At 36.5% G+C, this 22,706-nt stretch overlaps 1 protein-coding gene across 1 annotated transcript in view; it reads right to left on the reverse strand.

Annotated features, from left to right (window-relative positions):
* The window catches only part of LOC136863713 (uncharacterized), a 562,466-nt gene that overhangs the window by 88,780 nt on the left and 450,980 nt on the right, over positions 1–22,706 (reverse strand). The window contains exon 19 of the mRNA XM_068226053.1: positions 3,493–3,644. Within this exon, the coding sequence (XP_068082154.1) occupies positions 3,493–3,644 (152 nt within the window). The remainder of the gene's footprint in view (positions 1–3,492; positions 3,645–22,706) is intronic.

Consider the following 22,706-nt stretch of genomic DNA (forward strand, 5'->3'; position numbering starts at 1 on the left):
TCACATCATATCATCTTTGTGCAGGGTGAGCAGACTTGTAATTTATGATATCTTAATACTTTCGATTTTCTTCACTCCTTAGCCCTTCAGGCCTTAGCATACATATTTTTTTGAACTTTGGCTCATTCTGGGCACTTCATGTCGCTTGTTAAACAAATTCTTCAGACTTGGTCAGAATTTTGTGCAAAAGGACTTGTGCTTTGGTGAACTCCACCATTGACACGGAACTTTGTGTATGCCCTGTGTGTGCGTGATTTTATTAATACGGAAATAGACACAGCAGCCTGGTTTTTTACCCTCTCTCACCCTCGTCATTTCCTTTAATCCTGCATTTTTCCCCCTTCCTTGCGTATTTTTTTTCTGTTCCGTTGACTTGCGTTCTGTTTTCACAAATTTTACGTTGTTCTTAATTGTAATAGTGGCCTATACTCTTTTTTTTCACATGATGTATAATTATGGTGCTTTTTCTCTTTTAATGTAAAAAAAAATTGTTGTTAGATTCCTTTGGCATTGTCCATAAGATATGCTATTTCCAGTCATTCCATAATGTGTTTCCCCAGATGTACATATTATGTCTTGTTAATAGGGTTAAAATTAGGTCTACTCTTAGTCTGATCATCGCCCTTTTAAATTCTTTTTCTATTGCCAACATAATTTAGAAAATTCTTGTTACTATCTCAAAATCTACTTTCCCTTGTGGAGTTCCATGTAAACTTTCCAATTCTTGCTTACGCACCTAAACGTAATTACTGTTATTTTTGTTTCATACTTATCAAAGGTGTTCTTGATTGTAAAAATCTTTCCTTCTGGTGGTCTCGTAATACATCTTGTGATTTAAACCTTGTTGTTTGGGCTCTTTTTGCTATCCCTGCTTTCCCTCCCCTTTTTCTTTTATGCACTTACCACGGTATACCTCCTGGGTAAAGGTCCAGAAAATAATCTCTGCACTATTCTGCTGACACCTTGGAATTTATTTTGATTGTTGAACTTGCGAGTACTGTGTATGTGCTGCGAAAGACTTGGTTGGTGTTTTCATTTGCGCGTGACCTTGGGCTCAGAGCTTTGGCTTCTAGACATACACAGACTTATAACTTGGATTCTTTGCATTTTGTATTATCTCATCTCTCTACAAATATTATCAATTTTCGTGAACGTATACACTAAAAACCTAAAATTGACCCTAACATACTGCAATATACTCTTTCATATATAGCCTCAATCGCACTTCTCATCTTGTTCAACATCCCTAACTGGCCCAACTTCTCGAGCAATGCCCCCTGAAGACTGTGTCAAAGGCCTTCTCAAAGTCAACTGCGGCAATATATAATTTACTTCCCTTCTTTTTTAAATAATTATCTATTATTATTTTGACAATCATGATATTGTCAGTTGTTCTTCTCCCCTTTCTGAATCCACTCTGGAATATCGTGAGGATGTTAAACTCTTCTACCCACTTCATCAATCTATTTGCTAAGATTACCGTGTACACTTTGCTGAGGGAATCTAATAGTGTTGTTCCTCTATAATTACTAGGATTGCCTCTATCCCCACGCTTTTTATAAATTGGACAGATTATACCCCTCTGTCAGTCCTTCAGAAATTCTGCAAGCTCAAATATCTTATTACATACCTTTACTAAAATTCCCAGCATTTGTTTACTTTGAATTGCTTCTTTTCAAACTCGTTAGATAAACCAATTAACCCACCTGATTTCCTACATTTGGCTTTGCCCATCACCTCTATTACTTCATATTCTGTAATCTCATCATCTAAGTAAGATATACTTATCTCAACACCCCTCGCAACATCCAGACACCTCTCATAATTCTTTATTATTTCTGTACTGGTTCAACTAAAATTTATACACCTGTTACCTCAACCATCTACAATTTGTGACAATCGGATGCACTGAAGAAAGAGAGACCTTTTGCCAAAGTATGTGTGTATATATTTGCAGTATTCTAAATGTGATTGCTCTTGCAGAGATATCAAGCAATTAAACTACAAATTAAGATACGAGGGCTATACATGAAGTAGTGGTAATATTAATAGAATGCAATATTTAATAAACTAACAAGTAAAATTATATTAAATTCCTTCAACGTACCCAAGAAAGTCTATTACCTTTTGCCAAATGTTGGGAAGCCACTGGGGACCATTGGTAAGGTGTTCTGTGTTGATGACATTAACGGAGCACCCTACTGTGCAGGGTACATATGCCTTGTCAGGAAATTGGCAGCCTCGGAGGGGTTCCTTCAACTTTGGAAACAGGTCAAAGCAGGGTGCGAAATCGTGGGGGGGGAAGGGAGGGATTCCCCCCTCCGACAATTTTATCTCAAAGGTTCCCCCCACTAAAATTGCCTGGGGGGGAATTCTTTCATTATAAAATTATGAGGAAAATGTAGAACACATATAATTTATGACTGAAATTAATGATTTTTACTGTACATATTTTTATGAACACATCAGCAATAATTCAAGTGACAGCCAGACCTTCAGCAATAAAACAACGCAGCAGTGGCAATCCGGACCTGAAACCTATTATTCATGTTTCACTCTGACAAGTCCATCTGAAACCCGGGAAAAAATATAAATTACTTGAAGCTCTCCTCCTTTGTAATTTCTCTAAGTAGCTCGAGCTTACACCACCCCTGTACTTCTTGGAGAGGGTGTGTTTCCGATAAGTAGCCAATAAGACAATATTCACTTACGCAATGTACAAATAGAAAATTTTTCAGTCAAAACGTAGCCCTGATAGAGGAAGCTTCCACTAATAAAGCAATAAATCAGGACAAATTGCGCCTCGTCTGGCCTTTTGTAAGAAAGCGACAGTCTCTCAATACTTCTCAGCTGATTGGAATAATGTTCTATTGTTTATCATTCTCGTTATAACAACAAAATTCAAAATTCAAAAGAAAGAGCTACAATCTACATTTGTCTGCGGGGAGGGGTAATTAAATTACAGGAGAAATTTAAACCCCGTCATGAAATACTGCCTGAATAAACACTAGTAGTTAAGCCCTATGTCCCTCCCCCCACCATTTATTTCTGATTTCGCACCCTGGGTCAAAGTCACAAGGACTCATGTCTGGTGAGTATGGAGGGTGTTCCAAGACCTTAGTTCTGATTCACATGAAACGCCTTGACCCACCATGCAACCATCCTGTACGGTAAGGCATTCTCGCCACAGACTTCACGTAATCCTCTATAACATTCTGATGCATTTTTGCCATGGGCAACCTCGATTTTAATGCACGAACGTTGATCATGCTTTAGGGCGGTGAAATCGACACTCTTAACTTCCCGCGACTGGATGCCCATCAAATGCACACTACATATTAACAACAGCGCCACCTGACTGTACCCATATCCTATTTGCATATGCCCAGTCTCCTGCGAGTGCCTGGACTACATTGCCACTAATTTATTTACAGCTCTAGTTTTTTTCATCTTTAAGTATGCAGGATACATTAAAATGGTACTGTGACGAACCTCAAATTCAGGAATGGATTCCAGAAACTCCAAAGTCTCTTGAAATTTTCTCTGTTCTACCACGTTTTGAATGGAGTTGTCTTCATCATCTTCAATGTCAGTAATGTGGTCGTAGCCCTCTAGAAGTAGCTCAGTTAATTTTTGAGTCTCACCTATGGGAAGAAAATAATAAACACATAAATAAATAAGTTCAATCAATCAATCAATCAATCAATCAATCAATCAATCAATCAATCAATCAATCAATCAATCAATCAATCAATCAATCAATCAATCAATCAATCAATCAATCAATCAATCAATCAATCAATCAATCAATCAATCAATCAATCAATCAATCAATCAATCAATCAATCAATCAATCAATCAATCAATCAATCAATCAATCAATCAATCAATCAATCAATCAATCAATCAATCAATCAATCAATCAATCAATCAATCAATCAATCAATCAATCAATCAATCAATCAATCAATCAATCAATCAATCAATCAATCAATCAATCAATCAATCAATCAATCAATCAATCAATCAATCAATCAATCAATCAATCAATCAATCAATCAATCAATCAATCAATCAATCAATCAATCAATCAATCAATCAATCAATCAATCAATCAATCAATCAATCAATCAATCAATCAATCAATCAATCAATCAATCAATCAATCAATCAATCAATCAATCAATCAATCAATCAATCAATCAATCAATCAATCAATCAATCAATCAATCAATCAATCAATCAATCAATCAATCAATCAATCAATCAATCAATCAATCAATCAATCAATCAATCAATCAATCAATCAATCAATCAATCAATCAATCAATCAATCAATCAATCAATCAATCAATCAATCAATCTTATTCTTTATCCATTGATGAAATTTTCAGATGCAGACTGTCAGAATATTTCCCTGAGAGGTATTCCTTAATGTGCTAGTAAATCAACTGACACAGGTCTCTCACAGTTCAGCACTCTTTTTAATGCCATCCTTGAGCACAAGAAAACTAAACCAAACCCCATGGCACAACAGCCCTGATGGGACTTGGCCTACCAAGCAACTGCTGCTCAGCCCAAAGGCCTGAAGTTTACAAGGTGCCACGTGACCAGTGTGACAAATCCTCTCAGCAGGTATTCTTGGCTTTCTAGACTGGGGCTACTAGCTTACTGTCAGATAGCTCCTCAATTGTATTCACTTAGGGTGAGCGGACCTCGAATTAACCCTTAAATCCAAGTAAAAATCCCTGATCTGGCTGCGAATCAAACTTAGGGCCTTGGGGGAAGGAGGCTGGCATGTTATCTCTATACCACATGATCAGCTTGAGCACAGGAAGATAACATTAAACCTACGGTGTACCTAACCTTCCTAGTATAAATCACAATCTCGTAATCCATGAGCTTCATATCCGCGTTGATATTTCACATAAATGCAAAGAGGAGAAGAATTCCACTTAATCAGTATTTGTTTATTGTTATTATTAAAAATACAGGATGGGTTTTGACCCTAGCTGACCACACATATACATATAACACATTATACAATTGCAAACATTACCATATCTAAAAAGGAATATCATGTGGCAATAACATGTCAGGTTGTACTCATAAGTAGGGCATTCGTCAAATTGGAAATTAAATATATGTTATCATTTGTCTATGTGACTTGCATGAATGCACATCTGTAAGAAGTGACTATTCCTGAAAGTTAAAACTAACTTATAAGTATGAATAAAATAAAAACAACATATACATAAAACACTTTTATGCTTGTAAATGTTTGAGTTTATGGCTTGCACTGTTTCTTGATTCTTCAGTTTGACTGTTATAATTAAGTCTTATTGTCCATAACAGTACATTATATTAAAAATTCAATGGCTTAAATTGTGATATAAGTTACACTTTAAAAATACCAATTTTGCGTTTAAAAGATTTTGTCACCATATGTACACGAAGGATAAGAAACACTTTACATCTCTAGAGGGCAAAACTTTGGAGTAGTGTAGATTCATTTGAGGCTTGGACAGAAATGTAGAGATTACAGCTTTCCATATATAAAGTCCTGTTGTTTACATTAAAAGATGAATCATGATGTCCTGTGCCGTATTAAGTAAAGTTGTATGGCATGAAACTAGAGTGGTGGCTCCTTCCATTTTTGTAGTTGTGTGAGAGTGTAATGATTATCTGTGAAAGATAATAATAAGATGTGAGTGATACTACTATATTGAAGGAATGTCTTTGAGTCATGTGGGAGAATCTATATGTGTAGTTACTGCTATTGTAGTCCTGAGGTTGTATATGGTTTGGGAGCACGTTGTGTACTGCTCCATGTTCGTCTTGGGCTAATGCTGGTTGCTTTAAGGGGAAGGGTGGAGGGGCAGGGGGAGTGGCTGTTGAGGGGGTAGGGGTGGAGCTAGGCATGTGTTCTGGTGGTTCTGTGGCGTGTGTCAGGTTTTGTTTATTGATTCTCTTGAGATAAGCATTTTTTTAGCAAAGGAATGACTGTATTGAAGATGATATTTGTTTTTTCTGTGATTCCATTTATATAACAGAAGAATTTTATATCTCTTTAGATCAATATGAGCCGGCCCCGTGATGTAGGGGTAGCGTGCCTGCCTCTTACCCGGAGGCCCCGGGTTCGATTCCCGGCCAGGTCAGGGATTTTTACCTGGACCTGAGGGCTGGTTCGAGGTCCACTCAGCCTACGTGATTAGAATTGAGGAGCTATCTGACGGTGAGATGGCGGCCCCGGTCTAGAAAGCCAAGAATAACGGCCGAGAGGATTCGTCGTGCTGACCACACGACACCTCGTAATCTGCAGGCCTTCGGGCTGAGCAGCGGTCGCTTGGTAGGCCAAGGCCCTTCAAGGGCTGTAGTGCCATGGGGTTTGGTTTGGTTTGGGTTTTTTTTAGATCAATATGCCAACCTTAATTTCAATATAATTCAACTATTTTTTTTTAATCCCCCCTTTACGTGGATTTCCAAAAACGAAAAATACTTATTTCTTTATTTTTAAAGGAGATTCCAAATACCAAGTTTCACATCTGTAACATCTTAAGTTTTTGAGATATCAGTATCCTAATATAAGAATTCAACCCCATTTTCAGTCACTTTTACCTCCCACCCAAGTGGTTTTTCCGAAGACAAAAAATACATGTTTCTTTGTTTTTAATAGAGATAAAAAATATCATTTTTCACTTCTGTAACATGTTAAGGTTTTGAGATATACTGTGTAGACATGCTCATTTTAAAATTTCACCCCTTTTAGTTTCCCTTAAGTGGAGTTTCTGAAAATAAATCACCTATGCTTCTTTACTTTTACAGGAAATTCCAAATACCAATTTTTACGTCTGTAACATTTTACGTTTCTGAGATATACTGTAGATATTGTATTTCTAAAAATTCACCCCAATTTGTCATCCCTGTTTAACCCCTAATAATTGGATTTTCCAAAAACGAAACAAAAACACACACAAAGAAAACAAAAACATTGTGTTTATTTTTAAAGGAGATACTAAATAGCAATTTTCAGGTCTGTAATATCTTCAGTTTCTGAGATATATCCTCATTAAAGGCATTTAACCCCTTTTTCACCCCTCCTATTGGGATTTTCCGAAAACAAAAAATACTTGTTTCTGTATTTTAAAGGAGATTCTAAGTACCAATTTTTACATCTGTAAAATTTTAAAGTTTTGAGATATAGATACACTCATTTTAAAAATTCACCCCCATTTCACCCCCTTAGTGATGTAATATCCAAAAATCCTCCCTTAGCGAGCATCTACATTGTAATATAAATGTATCCTCAAAATTTAATTTGTTTACGTCCTGTAGTTTTGGCTCTGCGATGATGAATCTGTCTGTCAGTCAGTCAGTCAGTCAGGACATGTTCTTTTATATATATAGATGTGTGGTCAGCTGACCCGCATAGGTTAAAACCGGTCCTGTATTTTTAATAATAACAATAAACAAGTATGGATTAAGTGGAATTCTTCTCGTCTTTGCATTTGTTTAAATCACAATCAAAACAGAAACACCTGAAATCAAAAGTCGTAGAACAGAAGAGCAAGGAACTACCAATCTACCATAAGCCTATATCTCTTATTCTGACAAACATTATTATACATAACTCGCTACTATTTGCTCGCTGGCTCGCTGCTATACAACGCTTATACAAGGGCCCTGGTCTGTATAAGCAATTCAATGAATAACTATAGCAGATGTATACACAGGAGTCATATACAGGGTTTATTAGTAACGAATTTCACATAAACGGTGTATAAATCTTGTATAAAAGTTATACACCGTTTATTAGTCAGACAGAACATATTTTAGGAAGTAGATGAGTATAGTTTGTATTGGAAGAAAAATAATACAGTAGAATGCATGAGATCTACTGGTGACATGGTGTTACTAGGCAAGAATAAGCAAAAGAAAATGCAAGGAGATATAAATGAAGCATGTCAGAAGTATGAAGTGAGTATTAATACAGTAGTATGAAAGCAAAAAGCATGGTAATGGGTGAAAGAGGAAGGAAGTTGTTTGGTTAAGAGTAAACTGAACAAGTCACGACATTCAAATAGCTAGAAACTCTGAGGAGAGGATACAATTTTCTTCTTTTTCTTCCGCTTTTCCCACACATGTGGTGTTGCAGGTGCGCACTGCATCACACGTGTATTTGGCCCTGTTTTACAGCCGAATGCCCTTCCTGATGCCAACCCTGTATGGAGGAGGTGAAGATACAATATGTAGCCAAAATGTGAAGGCCAGATTTGTAATAGCCATGGAAATATTTAATAGAAAGGAAAGGCTGATATGCGGGAATTTAGAGGGAGGTGTTAGGAAAAGTGTGCTTTGTGTGAAGTGTGGCTCTATATGGTGCTAAGACTGGGGCACTAAGAGAAGTAGGTGAATGTAGCATGGAAGCCTTTGAGATAGAGGTGTGATGGATGATGGAAAATAATTTCTTCATCTTAGGAATTTGTCTTCCTATGAATGTTGGTAATCCAGTTGATTATGATTACTAATGAAACATCGGCTCAAAAGGTTTCAACAGATGTTCATCCATACCAGGGGCGCATGTCTTTAAACCAGGAATTTCTCCGTCTCTCCACAGATCATTGCTCTTCAATTTCCTCTTCGATGATGTGTCGGGAAGGTTCATATTTTTCACCTCTCATGATGTGCCCGATGTACCTGAGCTTTCACTCCTTGATGGTTGTTAGAATTTGTTTTGTCTTATTTAACGAGTTGAGGACTTCCTTGCTGGTCTTTCTTTCTAGCCAAAATATTCGAAGTATTCTTCTGTACAAATACATTTCAAAAGATTCCATCCGCCTCTGCAGCAATGGGCTGAGTGCCTAGCCTTCGAAACCATATGGAAGGACAGGAAAACATAGCATTGCAACATCCCAGCTTGAAGCTGAAGTTTGAGATCTCTACAGATGAATAGGGCCCTCATATTGTTGAATAAATGTTTGGCTTGCCCAATCCAAGATAAGATTTCACTCTTGGGATCACAATAACCACTCAGTATAGTCTCAAAATATTTCAAGGTGACACTTGCTGAAAAAATGTGTTGTTAATGTGCAGGGAGATGTGCTTAGGTGTGTTTGAAAATACAATCAGCTTGGTTTTGCCAGTATTCATGAACAGACCAAATGCTGCATTTGTTATTCACTAGGCATTTACTGCATTTTTGGCCGGATTAATGTTCTATATCACTATCATCATCTGGGTGTTTGCTGCAGTAAATTCCTCAGCAAGTTGTAGGAGGGTTTCTTCGTGAGATATTGATATTTGTAACCTATTTGTACAACACCCAAGCATTTGTTCCTGCTAATTCGAGAACATTACTGAATGTGTGTAATGGCCACCTACATGCAACTGGCTTGACGGTATACTTTCTGGCCATTTGTTCCACAACGTCGACTCCATACTTAGTTCCGTTGTAACATGTTACGATGTCGGGTTTCTTCCTTCTGTCCGTTCCCACCTGGACATCTGGATGAGAATTGAGCACATGTACATTCTTACAGACCCTGCCTTGATAAATAATCGAAAGTTACATTGTTCCTTTTTAGAACTTGTGCTAGGGAAGTTTTCACCTCTGGCAGAACCTCCCATCTTACCCGATTTATTGTACCAAGAAGACTGGTTCCCTGGGATTTTAGCTTTTCAGCTAGCTGCAGTGATGCAAAAAACTTGTTGCAATTGACATTCCTACCCTTGTTTATGAAAGGGGCCATTAACTTCTCAACAACATAATCACCCAAATGCACATTTTCAGGGTACTGCTCATCCCTTCCTAGATAAGGAAATACATTCAAGATATATTTTGATTCTTTATCCATGGCCTTCCAGAATTTCTGCCCATATTTGTCGGGCTTTGATGCCATAAATTGCAAAAAGCGACAGCGAGTTTTGCTGCGGAACAGTTGCTCATCAATTGTAAACCAAGCTCCAGGTTTATAGCAGATCTGACAATTTGAAATAAACCTTTCCCATACTTCTGACATCAGGGCAAACTTAGTGGTTTTAAGTTTCTCTGACCTTGAGGATCTGATATAGAATCTCAAGAATCTCACAATTTCTATAAAATGATCTCAGGACATAGCATTCTTACACAATTCTAGTCCCCACTTTTTGGACCAAGGTGATTTCAAATCCAGGATTCTCACACAAGATGCCCCCGCAAGCTTATCATATACCTAGAAATGCATAAAGTTCATCCATAGTCGCAGACCAGTTCTTACATTGTAGCTGCATTTCAGCTTGTGTTTCCATACATTTCTGTATGTTTTGAGAATAAATTCATACATGAAGAGTCTCTATGCACTTGTGATGCATCCATCAACAATATTTCGTTTTCCATGTGGTGCTGGACCCGACTCGTTCCCAGAGTCATCTTCACTTAGTTCCTGAATAGAAACTATTCTATCATCTGGTTTCAAACACCTTTTGTGCTCCATATTTGAGGAATCATTCATAAAACAATCACAACAAACTACTCAATAAACAAACTACAACAAACTGTTTATAATACAAGTTTCACAAGCTCCTTACTGTGAATAGCAGGATGGCAGGTTTGTTCTAACCGTGACTCACGTTAGTGGAGTGGGGAGGGGGTAAATAGGTAAAGGTAGCATATGGAGTGGAGTGGGAGAAGAAGCTAACAGCCTGCATCATGCATAGGAAACAAATTAGAAGCAAAGTTATGGAAATACGATGTAGGTTCTTGTAAAATTTAATGTGGGTCAAAAATGAACTTTCCATACTTCTAGGGTAATTGAATTATAGGCCCAAGCTGTTGTGGCTGGGGCATCCAAATTTTAATGACAGCAAATAAAGCCTAAGTGATGAAAAGTCATACAGTCTGAATGAACAGCAGTGTTGAATTCATAAAAGGGTCAAAAATGACCCCTCCATCTTTCTAGTGTCAACATCCTTGACAGCTTCTTTAAACACAGCCTCAGAGTAGATATTGAGTAGATATTAAAAAGGAGAGGGGACAGGACACAGCCCTGCCGCATGCCTCTCCATATAGCTATGTCCTCAGTTGTGTCTCCCTCTGCTGTTTTTTTCCAGTAGAACCGAGTGATGATACGCTGATCACCAGCATCAGCACCACTAGCTTTTAAAAATCTAGAGGTTTTACATGAGATACATAATCGAAAACTTTTTAATAGTTGATGAATCAAAACATTCGAAGAGAGAAGAACCTTGCGAGTTCCCAGTCCATTTCTAAAACCAAACTGAGTATGACTATTTTGGCGTTCATATTTAGCATAGATACAGGTGTGGATGATATGTAGGAATACCTTTAAGACATGAGACATTAGGCTGATCATGCGATAATCTTCACAATGTGATGCACTAGCTTTCTTACGTTTGGTAACAAAAATCGATCTTAACCAGTCAGATGGAATTCTCCTAGCCTTTATACTGTGTTAAATAGTGTAGTTAGTAGGCTCAGGACTCTACCATCAGCTTGAGAAATTAGTATGTGAGTTTCTGCATATATCTTGTCTGGACCCACAGCTTTACCTTTCTTCTGGTGCTTGATTGCATACAGTACTTCCTCTTTTGTTATGCCACGACTTGCTTAATTGCATTCTTCAATAAAGGGTGGGCTCTCTGGCTGCGTATCGTTAATCATATGTCTTCCAGTACTTCACATTTTCTTCAGCTTCCACCAAGATAATGCTATTGGCATCCCTCAGTGTAGCATTATACAGCTTGCAATATTTCCCCACAAGTTCTTTGATTTTCTTATATAGGTTGAAGAAGTCATATTTCTCTTGTAAATATTCTTTTTCTCTGTACATTTCCACCAGCCAAAGTTCTTTTGCCTCCGTCCATTTTCTCCACACTGCCCTGTTCAACTCTTCATACTGATCTTTATCCCTGTGCTTCAGTTTCTGTCTTTCTTCCAGAAGTTGTAATATATCATCCATCATCCAAGGCTGCTTCTTTGGGCTGCTTGAATATTCAATGTCTGTTTCCTGAGTATGAATGCATGTGTTCTTTAGGACACTCCATTGTGATTCATTATGAACTGTTCCCAAGTTATTTACTGCAACCTTCAAGATCATTTGAGCTCTTCCCTTGAGGCAGTCAAGTCTCTTTATATTAATACGTCTAGGTTTTCAGAACGTTTGATCTTGACAAAGCTACAAATTACTTCCTCTTTTGTTATGCCACGACTTGCTTCATTGTATTCTTCAATAAAGGGTGGGCTATCTGGCTGCGTATCGTTAATCATATGTCTTCCAGTACTTCACATTTTCTTCAGCTACCACCAAGATAAGTAGGTTCAAGAAGGTATTGATGATGGAGAGCTGTGGTTCTGAACAAAACTGTACCATACGATTTCCTCTGGTATTTCTCCCATCGAGAATGTATTGTCCAACAATGGTCATACTCCATGCCAAAACCTATCTTTGCATTGAAGTTACCGAGGACTATTGATATCTCCCTTGTCTTTGTAAGCACCATTGCCTTCTTCAGAGTGGAATAAAATTCCTCAACCAACTCATCTTCTTCATATTCTCTTGGAGCATAAACCTGGACAATGTTCACGGCATGATGTGAAGTTTGCAGTTTAAGAAGCATGACTCGATCTCCAAGGGGAATGAAATTGAAGACTGACTTCACCAGATCAGAAGAGTGTAGCACAGCCACACCATACTGATTTTCAGAGTAATACAGGACCCCATGTTCAATCTTAAGTGTCCCTGATCCAGGCCATCTAACTTTACTGAGGCCCAAAATATTGATCTCCAAATGCTACATTTCTCCTTCAATATTTTCAAGCTTTCAAGCCATATACAAACTTTGCACATTCCAAGCAGCAACTCTTGTTCTTTTGTTGAAAATTTGAAACTTACTACTAATTGACTAGGGGGGATTCCTAACACTCTCTCCCAACTTAAGGGATGCCCTGGACTGAGGGCCATTGCTTTAGTAACTCTAAACATAACCATATTCAATGTTTTGGGAAGATAGCACAGTAGGACTACTGTTTCCTTTCTGTGCCACAGTATGGGAACTGTGGAGGCTGCCACAACTGGGCTTCCCACATCCACTGTAGTGCCGCTAGTGAAGTCCTTCCTCACATGCTACTATGCAATAATTTTCGAGCTGTTTCCTTCCATCAGGAAATGTCCACTTAACCCTGGACAGTGGCTGCCTCCTCCATCAGCTCTGCCATACTGAAGTCCATTTTCTCTGCTTTCACTGATGATGAGGAACATTTTACTGATACTGAACCGGAGTACAAGGCTACCTCTTCCACCATTTACACTGTGCCAAAAAATATCTTCTCCACTGCAGATTCCATTGAAGTCATCGCTCATTACCCTGAACTAGGGCCCCCTATATTTATGACCCTTGGAGAGAGGGTGTACCAGTTGGACAAAAAAAGTGACAAATGAGAAGGTGCTAAAAGAGTTGAAAGAAGAAGAAAAATTCTACTGATGATAAGTGGTATGGGGTTACCCGTGGAGCAGAAAGAGGTTAAAGAAGGTGCTGGGGTGAATGGGTCTAAGTACAGTGTCAAAATTTATTAAAAACTTAAACTGAAGGTTATATTTTCAGAACTCAAAATTTAACAATTTTTATAGGTACAAGCAGCAAACATTAAACAAGATTGGGAAAAAATCCAAGATTCAGAACCTTAACACCTTGGGCTTTAAGCCCCTAGCTTTACATTTCCTGAGCTCCTAAGCTCAAATATACAAAAAGAGCACAAATTTACTCAAGGGCAGAAATCCCCCTAATTCATGGAGCACTTGCTCCCAAAATACAATGTCTAGCCTTCCAGAGGCACTCATTACGATCACAAAATTGAAAAAGAGCTAACAGGCTCTCAGTCTCTTCTAGCCTATTCAAGGGAATATCAGAAAATTACCATCACTCGCCATCAAGGCACAACTTACAAATTGAAAGGTAATGTTATACAGGGGTATATAGTACCCAACCTACAGGGCCTTTGCGAAAAAGAACAGGTTAAGTAAATGGCCCTAAACACAAATTGAATAGAGGCATACAGTGCTCCAAGATAGTGAAAACTTAAAAACCTAAAGGTCCCTAGGCCGGTGAAACAGGGGCTATTCCCGAAGTACTGAGGTGACTCGTATAGGAAGTAATTTACCACATTACAGAATGAAAAACAGTTATAAACGTAGTCACCTCAAACCAAGATGAAGGGGAGCTTGAGAGGGTAATTCACTCTCTATTCCCGATTTACAGTTAAAGAGTTTGTGAAGTTTTTACATTAGCCGAAAGAAGATTTACATTTCAGAAAAGTTGGCTACATAGTTAAATATTCAGACCTTTCCCTCGGGTTAAACTGCGGAGGTAGCAAGAAAGAAAGATGTTACGTGGCCATTACCTTGTAGATGTACTGCTGACCGATGAAAGAGGCCGCCCGCCTCCTGTTTTGACACACACACTCAATAAGATGACGATCAAGTGGCCAAGAGACATGCAAAGCCGCAGTTTATAAGCCCTCAGGGAAGGTTCGTGATCTTTCACGAATAAACCAGCCACACTCTCACAATTTTGTTGGTCAATTTAAATGTTACACTCAAAATCGAAGAAGAAGAAGAAGACTGTGATAGGTTGAAAATTAATTACAGAAATTTGGGATTGACTACATTCAAACCTGGTGGAAATAAAAAAGGAAATATTGCCAACCCAAAAATAAATGAACATCAATCAGAAAAAACTTATGAATACAAAACTTCTTTGAATTATAACTTTTTATACCTCGCACCAGGGTGCATGAACATAGTTTTTAGTGGTGTCCTCTGTGGAAAAATGTCCAAACTTCTGCATGAATGTCAAACAAAACAAGTAGAAATTCACTCAGGTTGGGAAACACAACAATTACAAAATTACTCAATATTTTAGTGTTGACCTCTTCTGATTAAAGTTCCAAGTTGGTGTAGTTTCATTTTCACTGTTTTACCAATAGAGGAGTTCATTTAGGCGCTAGATTTGAATGCGCGGCGTTGAGGTGTACCTCCCGGTACAATAAGAAATAGGAAAAGAGAGACTGGTTGGGTCATTCACTCAGATGAGGTTACCTATTTGTGGATGCTGTAGGGAGGATGGGTAAAGGAAAAAGAAAAAGAGGATGTAAAAGATGTAAGATGGCATACAATATAAAAGTGGAAGGAAGATACGTGCTCATGAAGAGTTCAGCACTGGAGAGAGGTATGTGAGGAGTAACGTACATGTACCAGACAGACGCACAAGGTTCAAGAATACATTTTCTACAAATTGGCATAGAACTAACTACGCATTCAATGGGTTAATTGAACGAATGTCAAGATCTCTAAACAAAGTGGATATTGATATATTTAACTGCTCATTGTCAAAATTGAGAAATCACTTACATAATCTACAAATTTGACTATTACTTTCCTGTGATTACTTGTAATATAACCTGTGTATATATCTGTATATATTTTTCTACTTATACTCCATTGAACTTTCTTTTTAGTGTGTTTTGTTTTGTTTAATCTCCTCTACTGTTATGTAAAATGGTATTACCGTTAATAAAGTATTAATGGATTAATTATTAATTATTAATTAGGTGTTATGTAAAGACCTGCCTGTGGACAGAATACATACATACATACATACATACATACATACATACATACATACATACATACATACATACATACATACATACATACATACATGCATACATACATACTGTGCCCTTCAAAAGTGGTAATATTTTATTAAGAGAGAACATTTTATTACAACAGTGAGTTGGGACATTATTTCGACAGCCAGGAAGGGGAATTTCAACACTTCCAAGCCGGCGAGAACAAGTTATTTGCAGACTGGATTTCCCGGTTTAACAGCGAGCAAGGGCGAGTCGGGAATTCTGTTAGTTAGATGTCCTTCAGTCAGCTGTGTGTGCCACTTGACAAGGTGAATAGTACGTGAGCTGGTCGATCGATAATGTCAAGGACGATTGACGTAGGACAGTGTCAGCCAATAAAACGACAATCTTCGCCTGAATGTAATGGATCGACCAATCAAGATTAATTAAGGGACACACCTCCGTCTCAAGACGATGAAATAATGGCATTTCCAAAGGAAAATTTTATTCTGGATTCTGCTTCTGAACTCTGCGTCCGATAGTTATTCTGACTGCAACTACTGTCGAGTTTAGACGTCTTTTACTTCGCTGGGGAACTTTACCTCACAGAAGGCATTGAAATTTGAACATACAGCAATTCAGACATTCCCTAAATTCTGTCTACGAATAATTTGAGATTTGCAAAGGATACGTGTTTTTACCCATCTCAACAAGCATCGGGCGTGTGTCCTGGACTTTTTCTAAGACCTGTTTGTCAGTTTCAGCTTTTTCACGAGGAAAAATCAGGAGAGGAAGACTACTGGTTCGAGTACATTTCAAGATGCCTGTCCTTCCGCAAACTGAATTCTGCTGCTGTTTCCTGTATGTCCTCACGTCCTCAATGAGCTTTTAATTATGTGAGGCACCTCAGACATGGACGGGACACGGTTCGATGGTGGGTGAGGTGATCATATTCTAGGTCGTCAGCCAGAATCCAGCAGTCAACAGCCACATGAGTACCATTTAAAAATTTTCCTTTCTGCCTATCTATGTATAATTTGTGTAAACATAGCTTTTTCTTACTCATTTAGAGTAACATCTATTAGTATTGTTATAGTTAGATTTTTCATTCCTTCTTTCCTTGGTGAAAGGTAGTTTGTGTTACTGAATGAATGTGTATTGGACTCTATTAGCTAGTCATTTGAGTGAGTGTCTTCGAGAGGAATTTCGATTGTCCCAAGTTCAGTATGGCAGGAGAACTAAAATCAATTTGACCTCTACGTTAATCTTGGTTGAGTTTAAAATGATTTTATAATTTAATTGAAACCAGGTGGGACAGTATTTCAGTACCTTTCATTATGTTAGATTTCATTCTATGATTATACCATGTTTCAATGGATTTGACACGCTAGAGTCATCTGAAATGTTATCATACAGTAGCCTTTGCGAGTGTGATCATGCGCGGTCAGAAGTAATAATAATAATAATAATAATAATAATAATAATAATAATAATAATAATAATAATAATAATAATAATAATAATAATAATATTAATAATAATAATAATAATAATAATAATAAATGAAGTCAACTTAATTACGTGCTAAAACATGTATAAGGTCATGAGTATAATATTATTTATTCTTGAATGAGATTAATGTGTGCTCATTTTGTGTAAATGTAGGCCTGGAACATGGCAGTATCCTTACGGATCACTTGTATATTTTACTGTGCTACGGTATTATTTTTGACTTATAGATGGACACTATAATTTGAGGAATAATTTGTGCATCCATTATAGTCATTTCGGGAAGAAAATATGTTATTCAACATAATTTCTTCAGTTTGAGCACAGATTAATTGAGAGCCACTAGTATTAGGAGAATAAAATTAATACCGCAACTCATGAATCATATTTTCGATTTTTGACCTGTGTTATAGGTATTTTTAATCGATAATTTCCTGATGATTTCTATTCATAATATTCCCTTGGACATCGTTGTATGATTAATTTCTTCACTGAAGTGATAATCTTGACTCTATCACATCCCAAGTCGACGCAAGGAATTTTACATGATATCGTCATCTTAAGAATATTTTCCCTGACTTAGATTAAACTCAAAAATAATAATCAAGGGTTAGTATTCGTGTAAATAGTTTTATAATGTTACCGTGTGCCTTTGTGTGAATGTGTTGTGTGTAATTTACCCATATTTTGTGTACTGTGATTTTTTGTCAATATTTGTGGTGATATTCTCCGTTGTGCGCGTAAATTTGGGTAGATTTTATGTCATTTTCGTGTGCTCATAATTCGATTGGATATGAATCTTTAGTAGATTTTATTGAATTTTAAGATAGGATAGGGTCTTATCTACTAAAGAAAAAATGAATAATTAAAGGCCATCTCAGTGGATCGAATGCACGAACTCGAATTTATAGATATTACATAACTATTAATTATACGTAATTGAGTAACATGTGGATTGACATGACGGCAGATTTAAACTAGTTATGAGAAGATTATTCACTAAATAATTATAAAAATAATTTAATTGGTAAATTTAATGTCTAGGAAAGACAAATTCATAATAATTTCATGAAGGAAAAATTTTATTTTATTTTCAATAAGAGGGAGAAAGTGATTACTTTTCATTAATATTACATGAGATCCAGAGGAAATATTTTAATTTTCGAAATAATTTAATTATTATTTGAGAAAGTGTTCTCGGAAATCAATTTGATTTTGTTACTTAAATGTAGGTTAATATTTATTATTATAATTGCAGATTCGAACATCTGCCGTCCTTTAAAATGATGAAGATTTCTTACCAGTAGTAGCCTGAAGAGAAGACAATAATACAGAATTTCCTAGATTTTGTAATTTATGTTATTTTGGAGAGTGTTAGTTATAATAAATGTGAAAACCCTATTTTAGCGTTCCTTAAGCTATCCCTGCCCTTAAAATTTTCTGCACAGCCAGTAAGCGAACGGTCTACCTTTGAGACTCTCGCTCACCGGCCGAGCTGAGCCCGGCATGACGGGGGCAATACATACATACATACATACATACATACATACATACATACATACATACATACATACATACATACATACATACATACATACATACATACATACATACATACATACATACATACATACATACATACATACATACATACATACATACATACATACATACATACATACATACATACATACATACATACATACATACATACATACATACATACATACATACATACATACATACATACATACATACATACATACATACATACATACATACATACATACATACATACATACATACATACATACATACATACATACATACTGTCCCCATCAATTTTGTGCCTTCCGCGTAAATAATTGTGTGTCTGTTAATAACGTAGGAATTATAACACGTTAGGAGTTTCCACCTATTCAATACTAAGATGTATTCACAATATTTGAATTCAATACGGACCAACAACATGAAATTCATAACCCTTGTTGGAGTCTGTTAATAGTCAGTGTCTTTATTATGAGATGGGTTATTTTCAAGTTATTTGTGGTGACAGTTTCTTATCTCATTCAGCCAGGTATACGGCGAGCTTAACACCTTCAGTACCTGCTTCTGAGCGGGACACTTGAATGCATGGACCAGCCATTTCCATGCCCGGCCCTCTTGACGTGCATCACTTAATAAATTTACAATTACTCCTAAACTATAAATGTAAGAAAAATGATACTTTGTGCTTACCTCTAGTAAATATTTAGGGTGTGAATTTGGTATCACAGGTTTCAAAATACGTCTAATTTTATACAGTCTATCTGTATTTTCGGCATAATGATTACTGTCACCGAATTGAAGAAATGAAAGAATACAAAGGAAGTGCATTCGGAACATTGTATTAGAAAATATCGGAGTATGAAAAACAGCGTCCTCGGTCCAGTACATTTTCATATCAGGATTTTAGACTAATCGGTTTCCACGATTGCATGATCGAATTCTTTGTGAAAGGCAGGGGCACCGCACTTGACTCGCGTATAGATTGGTCTGCTTACACACATACTGATAAAATTCGTCATTCATGAAAATACTCACGTAACTCAAAATATCCTGCTTATTTTCTATTTGAAAGTTTATACCTTAATTCTCTGTAAATGGTAGAACGGTTGGACAATAACTAGGATGATATGTACCAGGCACTTCACTTTTCTTTATAGGCCTAACTGAATTTCCTCGTCACTCTCACTTTCACTATCTGAGCCTATTTCAGGAATAAGTTCATCACCAGAATAATCATTGCGAACAATATCTAATAATTAATCCTCCGTAAGAAACTTTGTTTTATAAGCCATTATACTACACTCGGTAAGAACAACACGCACTGCATTGGAATCTCAAGTACCGTCTTGACGCGCGAGGAAGTGCTGAGATATTCCCGCTAAAACAGCTAAGATAAACATGAGCCCACTCAACGCGAGAGTTATCTCAAAAAGGTCAACCAACTTCCTGCTACAACCAGTAACGCTGACTAAGGTGTACGAATGCATAGATGACGAATATAAACAGCATTGCTTCGCGTGGAACATTAAATGTCTTACGCCGTCCACGGCCCGCAGCATAGGAACAAGCTTAAACGTCTTACGCCGTGCACGGTCCGCAATGAGTTAAGTTTTTATTCTATTTTTACCCTCCTCGGGAGAGAGTATGTGTGAGATCACGGGATTTGCTGGCCCAGTTCAAGGCTAAAGTAGTCTACAGAGTTTGTGCAATGTGAAACATTCTAGAAACCCGTGCACCAATTGCGAGAAGCAATTACGTAGTACAAACGCCAATAGTAATTTTTCCAACAGCCACATCTCTAACTGTGAGGATATTTAACTCTGTGACACTGCCTAAACCTCCCCTTATTCTTTGAGAACTTCACCAAGAGCCAAGTTAAGTTTCGTGTGAACTTGCAATATTCATTCTGGTGTGGCACGAATATTTTGGTCATTTTAGTTGTCAATTTCAGCGCATACTAACTTCGTGCAGAGAACGGGACTACAGACTCAGGATAACTACAACACCAGTTCTTCAATGTCGTCTGCTAATTCAAGAGGACAAATCCACTCAACATGGGATTCGACATCTACTTCCAACATGTGACACTAAACATATAAGCTTCGCCTGCATCGAAGGAAGAACATGAGGGACCTCCAAGGAGCGTAGCAGACCGTAACTGGGAATCGAGTTTCATCGGCAAAATTTAAGTACCATTTTGTAATATTTTCTGTCCATCTATTTAGAAAATTTAATGATCTTTTTCATTAAAGTAGTATTTCTATTAGTTTTGAGTAGGTATGTGAAATTTTCATAATTCATTCTTACCCAGGTACAGATAGCTTTGAGAGTGAACATGTGTGTATTGGATTCTGTTAGCCTAGATGTACAGTAGATCGCCTTCTAAGGATGTTGCTACCTCAGTTCAATTCTTAAAAAAGGCTTTAATAGTCATTACCCTCTCACATAAATGAGAATGTAAAATGATCATTTTTAAATCTTGGGAAACATTGTAGGATAAGTTTTAGGTTGTGTTTCATTCATCGCATTGCCATGCGATATTGTAGATTGTGTCATTTTCTATAGATATTTAATTCAGATGTCGATGGTAGACTTAAAAATCAATGCTAATAATAATAATAATAATAATAATAATAATAATAATAATAACAATAATAATAATAATAATAATAATAATAATAATAATAATAATAATAATAATAATAATAATAATTTAAAATTGGGTTAAATGAAAATATAATGATCGTGAGTGATAAATAATGTTAGAATTGCTCATGTGGAATATGTGAAATTGTGCTCAACTATGGTTGAATTTATCTGGAAAATGGTAAGCCTGCGGGCAATTATATGAATTTTGGAAGCATTAGTAATTGGTTACGATGCATTCTGATTAACGTGGAGCATATGTTGAAATGTATTTCAACATTTTAGGAATAATAATAATAATTTATGGACACTCAATGACCACGTGTTAGAGTATAGTCAATGTTAACCCAAGTGATGTGCATAGTTATTGTTCCTATCCAGTATTCTGAGTAATATAACTTATTTTGAATATATTGCTGTTGTAATATTAGAGCAATTTTCAATTAAGTGATCATTTTTGTTCAGTAACAAGTCACGTTAAATGTTGTGTGAATAGAATTTAACAGGTCATCAGTCACACCATTCAACCTTCTTTTCCCATAAGAAAAATAAAGCCTAGGATTCAAAGATAAATTTGTAGATATATTTTGAATATGCTGTGTGCATGGAATGAATATGATTGTAGTTAGCAATATTTTTCAGTGCTATTTATTTTGAAATATGGTTCTTAATCTGACCACATGTTCATCACGGTGGAACAGATTATTCCAGCGTTGTTTGTGTTCTTGGTCATTTATTGTGGAGTGTTATTTAATTCTCAAAGCGAAGATTAGTAACAGATTTATCCAGTGTTAACATGATTTTGAGTGATTTGAATAAGATCGATACATTTTCTGAACAAGCAAATAAAAGCAAAGAAAGAAAATTGAAAGTATGTGAGATACTGCAACGCTAAATATAACTAACATTTATCCATTTTTTGTGATGCAGTAATCGACTCTAAACATTCACAGAATAATTCCCTAAAGATACTTACGATTCATATTTAATTATTAATAATCCGAACTTCTGTTAGTGAGAAACTATCTGTATTTGAGATAGGAGTCGAGTGTTTAAATGTAAAATATTATACATATTAGGTTTAGCAAAACATGGTCATTAACCACGCACATTAAGTGGACAGTTAATAATATTTTGTTCTTGTTTAAAATGATGCAGCTGCTATTAAGATTTAAGATATCACAGATTATTTTTGGATGTTATTAGGATGGAGTTCATCCATTTATTTTCATTTTTGCTTAGCCAGGAAAGTAGGCTAACTTTTCTTATTTACCGTAATCTTTTACAGAATAATCCAGACACGACCGAGTCAATCCAGTAATGGAATTTATTTATTTATTTGTATAACAATTGTAAAAATTCGTGAGTTTATAAGACA

The sequence above is a fragment of the Anabrus simplex genome, chromosome 2 (assembly GCF_040414725.1).
Source record: "Anabrus simplex isolate iqAnaSimp1 chromosome 2, ASM4041472v1, whole genome shotgun sequence".
NCBI lineage: Eukaryota > Metazoa > Arthropoda > Insecta > Orthoptera > Tettigoniidae > Anabrus > Anabrus simplex.